Source organism: Lygodium microphyllum, chromosome 8 (genome assembly GCF_053477565.2).
Source record: "Lygodium microphyllum isolate KBCC chromosome 8, Lygodium_microphyllum_v1.1.10, whole genome shotgun sequence".
Classification (NCBI taxonomy): Eukaryota; Viridiplantae; Streptophyta; class Polypodiopsida; order Schizaeales; family Lygodiaceae; genus Lygodium; species Lygodium microphyllum.
The window spans coordinates 116,368,804-116,386,788 of record NC_141142.1 but is presented as its reverse complement, the minus strand read 5'-3'; the positions used below and the strand labels follow the sequence as shown (position 1 = coordinate 116,386,788).

General features: G+C 39.9%; 1 protein-coding gene and 1 long non-coding RNA gene across 2 annotated transcripts; one reads left to right on the top strand and one right to left on the bottom strand.

Moving 5' to 3' along the window:
• Positions 1-231: 231 nt before the first annotated feature.
• On the top strand, positions 232-17,715 carry LOC148032770 (uncharacterized). Its single transcript, XR_015691659.1, has 3 exons — positions 232-2,083; positions 17,316-17,397; positions 17,561-17,715. It is a non-coding gene; the product is annotated as an uncharacterized LOC148032770 (long non-coding RNA).
• LOC148032771 (pentatricopeptide repeat-containing protein At3g13880-like) lies at positions 9,982-14,440 on the bottom strand. The gene has a single exon (XM_087683438.1). The coding sequence runs from the start codon at positions 14,252-14,254 to the stop codon at positions 10,985-10,987; it is 3,270 nt and encodes a 1,089-aa protein (XP_087539564.1). The 5' UTR covers positions 14,255-14,440; the 3' UTR covers positions 9,982-10,984.
• Positions 17,716-17,985: the final 270 nt, after the last annotated feature.

Sequence of the window (17,985 nt, the reverse complement as noted above, 5' to 3'; positions counted from 1 at the left end):
GCTTTACCATTTTCTTGGAGTTAGCTTCTTCTTAGCTTTGAAGCACTCAGCCATGGCCGTCATGTATTCTTGAATCCCCAACCATTAATACATGATGAGGATGTCTTGGTGCAATAGATTTGTTAATTCTTTGTTGTAGCTTAGTTAATTTTTCATTTTCAGTTAGATTTCATTCCATGGTTGATTACTTTCTTACATTGGTATCAGAGCCTTGCTTTGATCCAAGGAAGGCTTTAATCCTATCATTTTCATGATTATGATCTTGCTGGGGAGGTCATTTTCATGGAAGATCTGATTACAAGCATCATTTCTATGTAACTAGAGTTGAAGACACAGTTACATGGTCTGGTTTCTTCTTGACAGTAACTAGACATGTTGTACTACTTCAAACCTTGTTAAAGATGGTGGATTTTGGCAATATCCAGTGGGGGCAATGGCAGGTTCCATCCAATTTTAACACATCGTGGTTCAATTTTGGCCCAAAAATGAAGAGAGATGGACAAAATGCAGGTAACTTGGGTTGAGGTTGAGTTTAGTGGGGGTTACTTTTGAGAGGGAAGGGTTTACTTTTCAGACACAGTCTTTCTCTCTTCCGTTTCAAGCTCCCTTCATACTCCATAGCCAATCTCTTGCTAATATCTTCTAGCCATGACTCTTCCAACCACAATGGACCCCATAACTTAGTTCTTGACCTCATGAGCTTCAGGTAGAATAGTGATTTGGCTCTATTAGCCTTTCTACTACTCTCTTCATCACGTTCAGGACAACAGTGTGAATTGCGCCTGTTCTGAAACCTGCCATATCCTTGATCATAGATGAGATCTATTGTTCAAATGCTCCATGTTTGAGGCTTCAAACTTCATTGGCAAAATTTTCTACATGACAATGCTTTGAGATCAGATCCAGACTTGTGCTCTTGACAGATAAACTTTTCGAGCTAGCTACGGTTTTTCAAAACAAGCGCTTGAAAACTTGTTGCAAGCCTTTCAAGCTATACAACATCTCCAATGTGCAGAGAGGATGCTGGATAGCAGATCTTCATTTGGTATTCTGCCATGTCTACAACAAGAAATCATGTGAAGGATCGATGAAAGCATTCGATGCTCTTCATTTGGTAGTATGCACTGTCTGCAACGATCACATGATTCGATGAAAGTGTTCGATGCTCTTCATTTGGTAGTCTGCCTTGTCTGCAACGAGGAATCATGTGAAGGATCAATGAAAGCGTTTGATGCTTTTGCACGAACAATATTTGAACGGAGAGTGGACATTGGAAGAAGCAGATAGCTATGTCGTGGATGAGGAATGTATGTACGCAGTTGTTGGCATCTTTGCTCTAATGCAGCTGAAAAGTAAACCTACTCAAGAACTGTTGAATACGAAATCATGGATGGCTCCCTTGACTACTGAGCCTGCTCACCAACAAGATTGGGTCCTCCATTAGAAGAAATCAATGATGTCTTCCTATTTGCATTTTAACCTCCTCTGCAAGCTTCTCTTATTTCCCTATTCACGAAGGTCTTGCTGAGCTTTATGTGAATGAAGATCAGTGGGGTTAGAAACATCACAGATGCTGAGTGGAATTGATATGTAAAGCTACTCACAACTATTCTTGAGCAATAGTGACAGAATTTGAGAGGAAATACAAAAAAAAAGGACATTATAGCACCGATAGCTAAATCAGGGATTGAAGTCCTTGAAACATGATTGGATTTCCCCTCAAGAATCCATCAACATTGGACCAACATTGAAGGAGATTGAAGCCAATGGAGGTCTAGGTATTCAATGGACAGCATGAAGCTTTTATGCCATTAAATTTTGGCATTCCCTCTCAAATTTCGGGATCTTCTGGACACATTGAAGCCCTCTCTATTACCTATTGCAACCTACTTCAAGTAGAGAAGGTAATCGGTCTTCATCAACCCTCATTTGGAGCATTCATGGAGTCATGGAGCTTTCATGGGATTAAAGAAGCTGAAGCTTATCAAGGAAGGGATTATTCTTGAATATTGAAGATCTCTTGGACTGATTTTAGACGGATTATCAAGCTCAACTCACCTATGTCAAGCATTATGGATTGAAGGTCATTCCATCAACAATGCTCTTCTCCAATCAATTAAATGAGGTACTCTAATCACTCTTAATTTCTCTTTCCATCCAATTGCTGATCTCATTTCCAATTGCTGAAGAGAAATAAGAGGATTAATGAAGCTTTCATTCATAGCTTAATGCATTACATGAAGCCTATAGGTTATGTCAGTCATTGTCTTTGCTAAACCTTTTCAATTTACTGAAATGGCCATCTCTAAATGTCTCAAACTCTTCCATAATGAATGAGCATTACCCATCTACTTTCATTCACTGAAATCAGTAATTTCTTGAGATTCATTACTCAATCTTTATTGTCTAACCCTGACATGAAATTGATTGCCTATTTTGTCTCTTGATCATAAGAAAATCATTACCCAATTGGTAAGTGAGAAAAGCTTTGTAAGCAGTGAGTCACTGCTGAGGTAAATACCTCTCCATTTCTCATTTACATTTCAGCCTTTTCAATTCCAATCTTGCATACCATGAAAGGGCAAATGAAAGGCAATTGTATTTCCTTCCTATTCCATGCATATCATACTGATTTTTAGAGCTAGAATTCACTTGCCATGTACATGCCCACGAGGAAAAGTGGATGCCGGGCGAGTCGGTAGGACAAAAGAGAGGTGACCCTCCCCTACCGACGAGGACCCTGAAGGGGAGCACAACCCGGCTTGAGAGGGAACTTTGCAAACCCCTCCGGTCTCGGATCCCATGCATTTTCAAATTTAGGTGCAGGTACAAATCTCAAAGGCACTTGAAATCAGCCTATAGCATGAGTTTATGGGCAGTGAGTTCTTGAGATATTGGCAAATGTATGGTACTCATGAATGTATGGCAAATGTATGAAGACATATGGCTACAGTAAAATGTATGCATTCAATGGTAAAGACACTATGGTTCAGCATTAAAGTTTGGAACATAGTACGTATACATACCCTCATTAAAGATTGCAGTCTACATTGAGTTAGACAGCCATTTTACTGGTTACAGAGGTCATTTTCAATATGGGCAGACGTATGAGACTCTCCTACAGGGTTATGAAGTTGGTACATGCTTGGTATTGATGGTACAAGCCATTAATTGACTAGAACAGGGTATTCACTGCCTGTAGGAATTTTCAGACAGCAACAGAAAATCCCTTACATAAATTTCTATACTCATCCATTTTCTGCACTTGATAGATCGTTGGATAGAGTGCTCTTCAAGCTTTGAACAGAGCCAAAGACCTCGTAATTTGGAGCTCTAGAAGTGAAGATAATCAAGTTTTTCTATTGCAGGAAATTCAGGACAGAAATCAACCCATGGCTAGGAATAAGAAGAGAGACCCTGTTTTGGATACTATCAATGAAGAATTGAAGGAATATCAACAGGAAAGGGGTGAACATCAACAGGAAAGGGGTGAACATGACACTTCTTAAGATGCCATTTACCGAATGCATTATGAGAACGAAGAGGTCGATGCAAGTTCCACCCACTCCCCTACCAATCAACCCATAGAGATGTCTCATATCTCAATGAATTCAAACAGTTTTCAACAATTGTCAAATGACATAAAGGATATGAAATCAGGTTTCGAGGGTATGAGGTTGGGTATTGACAAGCTTGTAGCACTTCTTGGTGAGAAAATGTTGCCTACAGCTGGTCTTAATGTCCCACATCCTCATAGGGCTGAAGAACCACCTAAACCACCTACTCCTAAGGTGGTAGGTCAATTTGAAGTTGGAGAGTCATCTAAAGCTAAGGATTTTGTTCATCCCACTTCACTTCAGCCACAATTCCATCAACAAAAGGGTCACTTTCAGCCACATGGGCAGGATCTTCAAGAAAGAGTGCAAACAAACTCAAAGCATGATGAAGACATCCATGGGTGCAACTCTTTCTACAAGCAATTTTACCCTCAAGCAAATGTTGGTGGCTATGAGCAAGGGCATGTTAATTCAGCCCCAAACTCTTATGGGCAGCCAGATGGACATGTGAATTCAGCCCCAAATGCTTTTGGACAGCCACAACAAAATTTCTCTACTCAAGTGCAGCCCAATAGCCAAGTCCCATGTTAAATCATGGTTGGAATCAGCAAAATAATGGGCAGCAACCACCTTTCAACTCACCTATGCATGGACAACCTCCCAATGTGAGCAACACATACTTTCAGCCTCAAGGACATTGTTTCCAGCCACAAAGTCATGGTATGCATTATGGACAGCAAACTCCTTATGCACAAGGGCATGGAAATAATGAATATCCTAGGCAAGGACCTTTTGGCAATTCTTTTGGGCCACAACACCATAGTGGGCAACAGCACCATAATGGACAACCTCCTCAATACGAGAGAGAGTACAAGGAGAAAATAATTATCTCAAACTTCAAGGGAGAGAACCCTTTACCCACGGAGTTGGAGGAGTGGTTTGACAAGTTAGAGATGTATTTTTCCCTTTACCCAAGGCTCGAGAATGCCAAAGTAAAATTTGCAGCCCTTCATCTAGAAGGCTATGCTCACACTTGGTGGAGATATATGGCGAGGATGGGACATGACTTCTTGTCTTGGGATGCATTGAAAAATGCTATGATTGAAGTCTTTGTTTCCCCTATTGAAAAAGAGCGGTTAGAGAAAAAGTGGTATGCACTTGAGCAACATGGTCTCTCGGTTAGAGAGTACTCAAATCAGTTTTTGAACCTCTCGATGTATGTTCATGGGGTCTCCGATAGTGCCAAGTTGAATAAATACATATTTGGTTTGGAACCTATTCTTTCTTCTGAAGTTGGAGCCATGAATCCTACATCCCTACAAGCTGCCATTCAATTGGCTGAACGTTATGGGCAGAAATACAAGGGTTTTCAGTCAAAGACAGGGCATTCTTTTCAACCTACGCAGTTCCCAAGAACATCAGGCCATTATGGGTATGCTAAAACTGATTTTCAGCATATTGGGAAGCCATCAAATACTTTCAGCAATACCTACAGTAAGATACCCACTTTTCCTACTGTTTTTGGGTCAAAACAAAGCAATAATTTCAGACCTAATGCTGAAAATAGATTTGATGGAAAGAGAACTGATATAAGTGCCAAAACTTCAGCCCCAACTCAAGGCAAACATGTATCGAATGACAAGCTCAAAGATATGTATGCTAAAGGACTATGCTACAAATGTGGAGAGAAATGGTCACCCGATCATAAGTCCAAATGCAAGGCCAAAAAATGAAGATTAGCATGATCATCAAGGATGATTCCGATGTTGAATCTATTGAAGGAAGCTTGGCTCAGCTTGATGTCACAATAACTCAAGAAGAGGCGCATGAAAATGAAGAGAATGTCCATGATGAGTTCTATGATCCGATGGATGGGTTTCCTTTCGACCCGGGTGGTCATTATTTGGATGATTCATGGACTGATTTACATCCATCACTATGTGCCATATCAAGTGATGCATGGAGTGGTTCAAGAGGGGATAATACCCTACGCCTTAAAGGTCAAATCAAGGGAAGGACCGCTCATATACTCATAGATACGGGAAGTACACATAGCTTCATTAATGCTAAGTCACTCAATGGGCTGAAATTGAATACGCATGAAATGCCTACATCACTCAAAATCCAAGTGGCAAATGGAAATTTTGAGAAGAGCAATCAATGCTGTCCAAATGTACCTATCACCCTTTCCCCATTGTGCACTACATTGGTGAGCCTAATTGCATTAGAAATGGGTCCCATTGATATAATACTTGGCTGCAACTGGCTGAAATCTTTGGGCAGATTTAACATGGATCTCAACAATATGGAAATGGAGTTTAAATGGTGTGGACAACAAGTAACACTACATGGAGCTGAAAGGAAAAGAATGGAGATGATCAGCCCCAAGAAGGTTAAGAAAGAGATAAATGCAAAGGCATGTATGTTCACCATTCTTCTTTCCAATATTGAAGAGGATCAGCCCTCTTCTCCTACCAACAATATGGACCCATGTCTTTGTAAATTGCTGAAAGAATATGATGATATTTTTCAGCCACCTACCTCTCTTCCTCCCAAAAGAGAAGTGGATCATCCCATTGACTTGCTGCCCAATACAAAGCCCATCAACAAACCACCATATCCCCTCTCCAAAGTGGAAAGAGAAGAGGTAGAACGCCAAGTCAAAGAGCTTTTGGAAATGGGTCTCATTAAGGCAAGCCAATCACCTTTTGCTTCTCCAGTCCTTCTTGTGAAGAAGAAAGATGGCTCCTTTCGAATGTGCATTGATTACCGCGATCTCAACAAGGCCACTATTAAGAATAGGTATCCAATATCTAGAATAGATGATCTCTTAGATGAATTGAAGGATGCCAAGGTGTTCTCCAAAATTGACTTGAGATCGGGATATCATCAAATACGCATGAAGGAAGGGGGATGAATTCAAAACAGCCTTCAAGACGGAGAGGGGTCTTTATCAGTTTATGGTTATGCCTTTTGGGTTATCAAATGCTCCAGTCACATTCCAGTCTCTCATGAATAAGATACTTCAGCCATTGCTCTTTAAAACAGTTTTGGTATTCTTTGATGACATTTTGATCTATAGCAAGAATAAAGAAGACCATTTGCAGCATGTAAAAGAGGTCTTTGACATATTGAGGATACACAAACTGTTTGCCAAGGCCACTAAATGCTCTTTTATGACAAAGGAAGTTGAGTACTTGGGTCATATAGTGGGAGAAGATGGAATCAAAGTGGATCCTAAGAAGGTTCAGTGCGTCAAAGAATGGCCTTTACCAACCAATGCCACTTCATTAAGAGGTTTCCTTGGTTTGTCATCCTTTTACCGACGGTTTATGAAGAACTATGCTCATGTTGCAGCTCCTCTTACCGATCGGCTGAAAAAGGAGGCATTCTTTTGGAACGAGATCGCTGACAAGAGCTTTAATGAGCTGAAGCAATTGCTTGTTTCCGCACCCATACTAGTTTGCCCTGACTTCTCCAAGACTTTTACCATTTATGTAGATGCCAGTGGTAGAGGTTTGGGAGCAGTTTTGGTACAAGAGCATGGTGTCATTGCATTTGAGAGCAGAAAATTTGATGACAAAGAGAGAGAGATGCATGTTTATGAGCAGGAGATGCTTGCTATTTTACATGCAATCAAGAAATGGCACCACTACCTCTATGGGATACACTTCAAAGTCAAAAGCGATCATAGGGTCTTGAGATATTTTCTCTCGCAGCCCAATCTTTCTCCCAAGCAAAAGAGATGGTTGGCCACTTTGCAATCATATGATTTTGAAATATCATACATGGCTGGCAAGGATAATGTGGTGGCTGATGCACTATCAAGAATGTGGGCATGCAGTCTATCTACTATGTCTACCATCTATAAGGATTGGATTGAAGACATTCAAGAGGAATATATGCTTGATGAGCATGCTGCCCATATTTTACAGAAATTACAGCAAGGGTGTGATGCTGAATTTTCTAATTTTAAAGTGCATAATGGCCTCTTATGGTTTAAGGGTAAAGTGTACTTGATTCCCAGCAATAAATTCAAGCTGAAGGTGCTTCAAGAGATGCATTCATCGCCAATGGCTGGCCACTTGGGCCTTTTCAAGACGTTTGATAGAGTTCATCAAAGCTTCTATTGGAAAGGTCTATGGAAAGATGTTAAAGAGTATGTATCTCAGTGCTTGGAGTGTCAGCAAAATAAGGATTCCACTCTATTACCAGCTGGCTTACTTCAGCCTTTACCCATACCTACGGGCAAATGGACAGATATTTCCATGGATTTCATAATGGGATTGCCTACTACCAGTCATGGATGGAACAATATCTATGTGGTAGTTGATAGATTGACCAAATCAGCCCACTTTATCCCAACTAAAGTCCAATATTCAGCAAGGCAAGTCGCCGAGCAATTTATGGAAGGTGTGTTCAAACTACATGGTATGCCTATGAGAATAGTGTCATACCGTGATTCGAAGTTTATGGGCAACTTTTGGAAAAGTCTATTCTCCTCTATGGGTACTTTTCTCACTCCTAGCACGGCCTATCACCCTCAGACTGATGGACAAACGGAGAGAGTCAATCATTGGGTGGAAGTGTACCTTAGGCATTATTGTCATGACACACAAGCTTCATGGGATCGTTGGATCCACCTTGCTGAATTTTGCTATAATAACACGCATCACATGAGCGTTGGGATGTCTCCGTTTGAAGCTCTTTATGGGTATAAAGTCCAACTTCCATCAGTTTTATTCCATGAAGACATCAACCCACAAGCAAAGGAAGAGTTGGAAAGAATGGAGTTGGTCATGAGGCAATGCAAGGACAGCATAAGGAAAGCACAAGACGTAATGAAGGTCTATGCTGATGAGAAAAGAAGACATTTAGACTTCAAGGTTGGAGATTGGGTATTTCTCAAAGTGCCCAAGACGCATTATGCTTCATTAAAGGGTGGGAATAACAAGCTTGCTCATAGGTTTTATGGGCCATACTTGATTTTGGACAAAATTGGAGAGCTTGCTTATAAACTTTAGCTACCATCTTCCACTAGAATACATGATGTATTCCATATTTCACAGCTGAAGAAGTATGTTGGGCCCGATGTACAAGTATTGGAAGAGTTACCACCATTGGATGAGGCAGGACTGATCATATATGAACCTGAAAGTATTATTGGAAAGAGAGAGAAAGTTCTCAAAAATCGTACTCTCATTGAGTATCTCATTAAGTGAAAGAATTTGCCCATTGAAGAGTCTTCTTGGCAACCATCCACTTATGTCAGTAACTTTCCTTGGTTATTACAGGATGATATATGATGCAGTATGCAGTGACTGTGCAGAGACAGCTTACTGTATGAAATTTCTGCAGACAATAAAACTATCCTGACTTCATCAAAATTTGATTCTGATGTTATGGGGTGATGCTTGGGAGTGTATACTTCGTTTCTACACCTCATACGCCTTATTTGGACCAATATATCAAAAGTTATGGCAGTTTTAGATAATCAGCCCTGTTTGGACAGCAGCCAGTTTTCTCACAGTTTGGCATGCAAAAGGTCTTCTTTTCATGGACAGTGCTTTCTTATCATTTGGAAGATGAATGGGCATGATTACTATCATCCTTGACTTGGATTTAGGCCATTACTTCTTGGTTTTGAGGACAAAACCATCTTCAGGACGGGATGGTTTGTCATGAAAGAAAATACAACATTAATATTTGCACCTTGGATTAATTCCAGCCTTTGTAAATTTAGCCTTAGCCTATGTGTACATGTGTGAACAGCCCTTAAGTTTGGAAGAGGGTTAGAATAAAATGGACTAGAGGCCAAAGACAAGACATCTTTTGATCATTCAATAATCTTGGCTTTACCATTTTCTTAGAGTTAGCTTCTTCTTAGCTTTGAAGCACTCAGCCATGGCCGTCATGTATTCTTGAATCCCTAACCATTAATACATGATGACGATGTCTTGGTGCAATAGATTTGTTAATTCTTTGTTGTAGCTTAGTTAATTTTTCATTTTCAGTTAGATTTCATTCCATGGTTGATTGCTTTCTTACACCACTCTCTTAAAGCTAGACTTGGGGACAAGTAGCTTATACTTATAAAATTGTTAGATCTCTCTAAGAACCACAATTTCAAGTTTTTATATGTGAAGGAATGGATACTACCATTATTGATATCAATATGTGCATGCTCCTACATCTATATGTATATATTGATCAAGCTCTATCACATTCTAATGTCATTGGATAATAAAACTAATTTATCATACTAAGAATCATGTACGAGTAAAATTTGTTGGATATAGATTGAATGCAAATATATGGCTTGGAGATGAAGAAGCTTGAGAGAGCACAACTTTTAAATATATTGAGAAGTGTCAATAAATAAGGTTCATAAGACTAAGTATGCCCTCAAATTGAATAGGCATGTATACAAGGCCAAAGGCAAAAAACCTCCTAAAGAGAGAAAAAAGTGTCTAGGTAGTCCTAAGTACATTCACACACATCACTACCAAAACTACCAAAATATAGTAACAAATCTCCTTTAGGAGTGATCTGGTAAACAAGAGCTGGCACTCATGTATAGGGAAGTGCTATACTTGGTAAACTAGATCGATCCACAAAGGGGAGTAAGCCCAAAGCTTTGCAAAAAGCTTCAAGCTTCTCATGTGTAAAGAGATCTGCAAGGTTGTTCTATGTTGGTTCCTAAACCAAGCTAATCTCTCCTACATAGAGTCTACCCCTGACATAACAATAGTGGACCTTGATGTGGTTAATACATGCATCAAACACTAGATTCCATGCAATTACCAATGCACTTTGACTATTAATAAAGATGTTGGTGGCACATGATAGTTCAACACCCAAATCAGCCAAGAGGCATTTGAGCCAAATGCACTCAATCGTAGCTGTGAGAACTGCCCTTACTCAGCTTCACAACTAGAAGTGGCCATAGTGGGGTTCTAAAAAAAGCATGTAAATCAAGCTGTAATGATCCCCCCTTGGGATAAAATAACCCAAGGTACCAAGTACTACTTAAGTAACAAAAGATCCACTTCATCGCCTACCAATGCTTAGTGCCTAGGCTATGCATAAACTTGCTCATTTGTGAGAATACAAACTGAATGTTAGACCTCATAATACATGGATACAGAAGTGCCCAAGATATGGAGCTAGACATTGACTCTTAACAGCCAGTTTCCTACAGGTATACAAGGCCTTCCCCTGTAAATCTTCCTTTCAAATTAGTGGTCATCCTTTGCTAAATGTTTTGAATCAAGGAGGTAAATCTTCCTTTCATTTCATTCTCGCCGTTCTTTGCTGACCATTGTGATTGTACTTTGAATTAAGGAGGCAAATAAAGTGGGTTCCTGAGTTCAACTCTAACCAAAGTGCTAGTTAAAAGTTATACTCTTAAGTAACATGACTTAGGTCTATCTCTGAACAGGTTCATACATAAAAAATTCATTCCTTCTCAGACTGGCTACCTCATTCACACATTGTAGACCAGCCTCTGCATACATATTAGACATCAAAACATATGTAGCAGCCTCCACAGACTGCAGACCCATAGCATAAATGAATGCCTGTTTTCCCAGCTCAATGTTGGCGTGTGTAGAACAAGCACCAAGTAAGCATATCCAAATATCTATATCTTCCATGAAGGGTATACCCAGTAACACGTTTTCCATCTTTACAAAATCTCCTGCACGTCCTAGGACACTCAGCATAGCAACAAAATGCTTCCAGGTTGGCATCACACCAAATCCTTGGTTCATACATTCAAAATACTCAACAGCCTGGTTGATAACACCAGCATGGCTGCAAGCATAGAGAAGAGAGAGAAATGTGACTCCATCTGGCTTAAGACCTGCATCTTGCATCCCCTCAAACATCTGCACACTAGCCTCAAGGTTTCCTTCTTGTGCATGACCAGCAATACATGCATTCCATGATACATCATCAGGCTGGAACAACCCATCAAACACTGCCTGGCCATCTGTCATGCTAAAACAACTCCCATATGTGCGGATAAGGGTATTGGCCACAAAATAAGTTGGCTTAGATGCTCCCAAGAGAACATCACTATGAACCTGTCTGCAGAGTTCTATGCTTCCTGTTTTGATGCAAGCTTGCAAAACACACAGAATAGTGATATCGCATAAGACCAAATTATCTCGTCGTATGTGTTTGTAAAAGATTAAAGCCTGTTCTGCTTCACCCTGCTCGATGTATGCCGAGAGCATTGCAGTCCAAGAAACTATGTTATGTTCCAATGATCTATTGAATACCCTTTCTGCTTCCTGAATGCTTCCAAACTTGCCATAAAAACTCACGAGAGAACTACAAATAAAAACATCTGAGGTAAAACTTTTCTCACAGATATCTGCATGTAGTGCCTGTCCAATCTCCAAAGCACTGCTCTTCTTCAGCAGCTCATTGTTTGTTCCGACAAGGATGGCACATGCTTGAAGGGCCATCACAATTGTCTGCTGATCTGGACTGACACCTTCCTCTTGCATCTGCCTGTACAGTTTTAAAGCTCTCTCCCCCTGGTGCTGCTCAACATATGCTGAGAGCATCGCACCCCAGACCACCACTTGCTGCTTTGGCAAGTCACAAAACACATGCTCTGCTTCCACAGTGCATCCATACTTCCCATACATCATCATCAATGAAATGCCAACAGAGACATTGGTTCCTAATCTGTTTCTGCAAGCGTCTGCATGTAGTGCTTGCCCTATTTCTAGAGGCTTCAGTTTGGGTGGTAGTTCCTCCTCTATGGAAAGGCAACAACAAGCTTGTACAGTGAATGCAACTGTATGCTGATCAGAACTTAGCCCTTCTTCTACCATTTGCCTGTAGAGGAGTAGTGCCTTTTCCCCATGGCATTGCTCAATATATGCTGACAGCAGTGCATTCCATACTACGATGTCACGTTGAGACAATCCATCAAATATCAATTCAGCTTCCACAATACTTCCACACTTTGCATACATACTCAAAAGAGCGCTGCCAAGAAAACCATCAAACACAAGGCCCCTGCTCCGCCGTCGAGCATCAGCATGTAATCCCTGTCCGATCATCAAATACACGTCATTGGTTGATTGTGCTGGATTGTTGACAAGCTCTCTTCTGACTGCGAGCATGCCACAAGCTTGAACTGCGAGCATGAGTGACAACTCATCTAGGCAGATCCCTTCTTCTCGCATCTGCCTGTACAATTGTAAGGCCTTTTCTCCTTGACCCTGTTCCACATAAGCTGAGAGCATTGTGTTCCATGCTACCATATCTCGCTCTGGTAACTCATTGAATAAGTTCTCTGATTGACTGATTTTTTCAAGTTTTGTATACATCCTTATGAGAGTGCTACCAACGAACACATCCAATGCAAAGCCCTTGATGCGAGCATCGGCATGCAGTGCCTCACCGATCTGCAAAACAACACTATTTGGTTGTCCAGGACAAGCTACTTCTTGTGCAAGTTCACCACATGCTTGAGCTGTGATCATGATTGTCTGCTCGTTGACATTCACCCCTTCCTCTTGCATATGTTGGTACAGCTGTAAAGCCTTCATCCATTGTCCTTGCTCTGTATAGACTGAAAGAACAGCATTCCATGAGTCAGTATCGAGCCCAGAGACCTCATCGAACATGTTTTCTGCTTCCATAATGCGTCCACACTTTGTGTACATCTTCAAAAGTGTGCTCCAAACAAAGCAATGTGAAGTGAAACCCAATTTCCTGGCGCAGCTATGTAATGCCTGCCCAATCTCAAAGAAAATCCGTTTGATATGTTGCTCATTGGATGCCACAGCTTCTTTGTTTTGAGCCAGAATTCCACATGCTTGGAGGGTGATCATATATGTCTGCTGGTTAGAGCTCACCCCTTCTTCTTCCATTTGTCTAAACAAAACTAAGACTTTCGTATATTGGTTCTGATCAACATATGCTGAGAGCATAGCATTCCATGTCACAACATTGCGTTGGGAGAGTTCAATAAATACTTTCTCTGCATCTGGAATGCTGCCACATTTGCCATATGTACTCACAAGAGAACTGCCAACAAAGACTTCTGCATCATAACCCCTTCTATGTGCATCATTATGTAGTATACGACTTTCCCTGAGATCCAATATACTAGCACAAGCTTTAAGTACACCTACAAATGTGTGTCCATTTGGCTCCACACCTGCACGTTGCATACGATCATACAAATCCAAGGCTTCCAGACCATGACCGCAGTTGGCATGACTACAGATCATAGCGGTCCAGGAGTATACTGTTCCGGATGGCAAGGAAAAGAAAACAGCGCAAGCATCTTTAAGGGCACCACAATTTGCAAATGCAACAGTGAGGAGGTCTCCAAGCAATCCCGAAAGCGGAACATGGTGCTTGGAAAGATGAGACTGAACATGTTTGATATAGGAGAAGGCCTTAGCCTTACTGCAAGCCTTGAGAAGGGCGTGATAGACATAATTAGGGGGATGATCTGTCTGAGACAGGGCATCCAAGGCCTGCTGGACCTGACCTTGGTCGCATAAACGGCAAATGGTCTCGCAGAAGGCGTCCTTCTTATGCTGATGCTCATGATGGTGGTACTGCCTGTGATTTTTGCTGGGATTACCACAAAACCAGTTGACGAGAGACCTTCCCTTGTGCTTGTGAGGTGTAGAGATGATGTAAAAAGGGGGGCGTCGCATTTTCCCTCTCCCTTCTTCTTCGCTCCTCCATCTCGGATGTCTTGCTGCAGCGATTGCAGACACAGAATCGACCCTGCCATGAGTTGGTAAATGTATCAAAGCGCGCTTTGCAATACAAGACACTCGTTGCCACTCACATGTTCATATTTGCAACAGGTTTTAGACAAATCCTCAATATAATTCTCACACTAGGCGCTCCGCGCCTAGGCTCGCCCCGGCGCTTTGGGGGGGGGGGGGGGGGGGAGGGGGGGTGTTGGACGCGTGGTACCCGTCCTTGCGTTCTCTTTGTTTTTTGTGGGGGAGGTGGGGGCCTGCCACATGGCACCCGTCCCCCACCTTTCCTTAAGTAATAGTATAGATTGTGAATTATGATATCACCATGAGCTTGCTTTTTTCAGGGAGGGAGGGACCAAGTACGTTGTTAAGTGTCCTTTTCCCTCTTAAGAGAATGTCAAAAACTACTTGTGATCACCCTTCAAGGAATGCTATTGTCTTATTCTATGTAAGTTGTAAGAAATTTGAAAAATTCATATGAAGTAATCGAGACCCTTGCTCCTTTTATCCTCAAGGCTTTACTTCCATCACATGTTTCCTCTTTAAACTCTTGTTTCCTTCCTTTCCTAATGGATATTTTAAGGCCCCCCAGAATGATTTTCATTGGCTCACCAATGCCTCTCACTGCATCTTCACAAAGTATACAATGATGATCACAACAATTTCGGAGGCTTGCAAACTTTTCATCATGGAAGTTGTTGCCATTCTCAACTTATTTTTGGCATTAAGTTACAAATTTTTTGGATTGATAACTTAGCTCAATAAGTTTTTATTAAAATTTTAGATCCTATTTTTAGTATATGTACAGCTGACATCACTACATGTTATGAGACAATTCCACATCATGGTGACTATGGTCTTGTAAATATCATATCCCAAGTTATCTCATGGGATTTCTCTTTTAAGAAATGTGAGTCCTTATCCTTCCTCTCGCCACACCCCTCTACAAATTAGACAAATTGCTCCAAGTATTCGAATGATAGATGAGTCAACTTTACCCTTGAGAATTTATCACATTCAACTCTTGGCTTATAGACATGGTTCTTTCATTGGCTAGAATAAATAAAAGGCAATGTTTGGGCATTCTTATGGACCTTTGTGCTCTCCATTGTGGTGTAATCTCTATCTTTTTTATTTCTAGTATACCTTTGGCAAGACCTTAGCCTCTTTTAATTAAAACACTTCACCCATACGTTTTGGTACTATGATGATTTGCTTATGGCCAATGTCCAAGACCCTACAGCTTTTCTATAAAAAAATGTATCTTCTATCTTCTCCATCAATGGGGATACCCCTTTGGAGTTTGATCTGTAAGCAAATTTGTTATTCTTCTATAAAATCGAGCATTCTATTTCATTTCCATTAAATTTCTTATTTTGGAATTTATTTGTAATTCCCAAAATCATATCATTCAAATGTATGATAAAAAGGATCATCTTACTTTCAAATGCATCAAATTCATATGGCATGGGTCCAACCTTAATACTCCTAGTGAATAGACCTATTGCTATCTTTGAGAATATGTTGTGGCATTCAAGGGATCCAATGAAGAATATATTCCTTATAATCTCCTCGCATATATAAGTAAGGAAAAATTGGTTCAAAAGTGGCTATTTATTGATAATCTCTCTCCTACCTTTTATAAGAAACTTTCCAAGGAGGAATTTGACACTTTTGTGTGTTTAATTTCTTGGTACCTAATCCATTTACATTTGCATGGGCAACAACAAAATAAAATCCACCCCTAACCATGTATAAAAAACTATATTGCTTATGTAGAGCTTGTTTGCTATTTATTGTTGAATGATCTCAATTTTCTAGTTAAACCATTACAGAAATGCATTTTTGAACGATTTGTGAAAGCTTAGTTCATGTATTATTTAACGAGAGATTTAATTTTTGCACAAATGACTTAGATGATTTGCTCTACTGATCATGGGTAGATGTGGAGGAAACCCTATGCAAACTTTATATAGGGTTTCTTGATGCCTATTGAAACACTCTATTCAATGTATGTGAGAAGAACAAGCTATTTAATGCTCTTTTTAATGCCAATTCAAATACTATAGGGAATAGGCTCAAGAAAGCTAGTAAGCCTCATAAGAAGGTAAGTTAAAATGAGATCAAAATATGAATAAGTTTTTGTATTGAATTTGACATATCTCTCAAAGAATCAAGCTCCCTAGCCTTCCATTTGTTGATTATCTTTGGTTAATTGACAGCTTCTTGTCTCAATACCACCACCTCATACCACCCTTCTCTCCTACTATCAAGAAGCTCCTCTTGACCCTTTTACACTACTCAATGTAAGCCTTGCTAATTGATTGCCTTAAGAGGAAGATAAGGGAAATGGAAGTAGCCATAGCCAAAGATGCAAAGGAGAGAGTTTCTAACCAAATAGGAGATAAGATAAGTTTGATAAGTGGGGTTAAAGTGACACTCAACTACAATCCAATAATCCATGACAACAAATATTAAAGCAGGTCAACTCAAAACTAAGCCTCTAATCTGGCCTATGATTGCTAGCATATGATCCCTAGCCTACCAATAAAGCCTATGATTTCTAGTCTACTAAGCCTACTAATGACCCTGCGTAGCAGTTTCCGAGTGAGATTAGGCTAACATTGTGCCTAATTGAAAGAGCCTAGACTAACACCAATTGAAAGAACTTGATTGAATGACCTACTTGGCTAAGAGTTGACTGAGCATTACTCCATGATTGAACATAAATTAGCACATAATAATGAAGTCTCTTTAAGTAGAGATCCATAAATACCATAATAATGAAACATGAGTAGCATTCGAGTTTTATTTTGTATAAGAAGCAAAAGAAGCATCTTCTCAAAATATCCAAAATAACATCGTTTCTTGTGTTTTAAATATTGTATGCTTTAGATAATTCAAATTTATTCATTGTTGATATGAAGGTTTTGTTATATGAGTGTGCAAAGTCCAAATCTTTATGGAAGAGTAAAGGGATCTTGCAATTTCCTTGATGGATTTTCAGGCTACAACCAAGCGCAAGTTCATTCGGACTCGATCCTACAATTTTGAGGACTGTAGCATGGAGTATATAAAGCTCTCAAATTGTAAGTCCATAGTATGTACAGCACGTGAAGGCATATAAGAATACTCTTAGTTCTACCATAATTTGGGTCCTTAATTGTAATGTTGAAATATTTTACATTTTTGCTTCTAATGTTCAATTATATTTTTCTTATTGCTAGTATGTAATATGTCTCATTTGTTTAGGCAAAAGGCATTGAAGAGGGAGAATTGGAAGCAAGAACTACTCAATCGTATGGTTTTGGTAAGGATAGTGAATGGTATACACTATCTTAGGTTGTAGAACTTGTACTTTACAATATAAGCAAAGTTTTAGTAGCTTTGAGCTCATATATATTATATTCAAGCCAAATTTTAGCTTTCAAAGCTTTATTTAAACTCATGTATAGATTGTAATGAAAACAACAATACTATTTTTCTTTCTCATTTCTTCTTTATATTATCCTTCAATATTTCCTTGTGTCAAGCTATATTATTGTGTGCAATTCTTAATAGCATGTGAGTTATATTCATATAAATAGTGTCCAATAAGCATGTAAGAAAGAATGAAAAAAAACCAAGGAATTGCTAGTTGTAGACATGTGGCTCTAACCATAGGTCTACAACTAGTA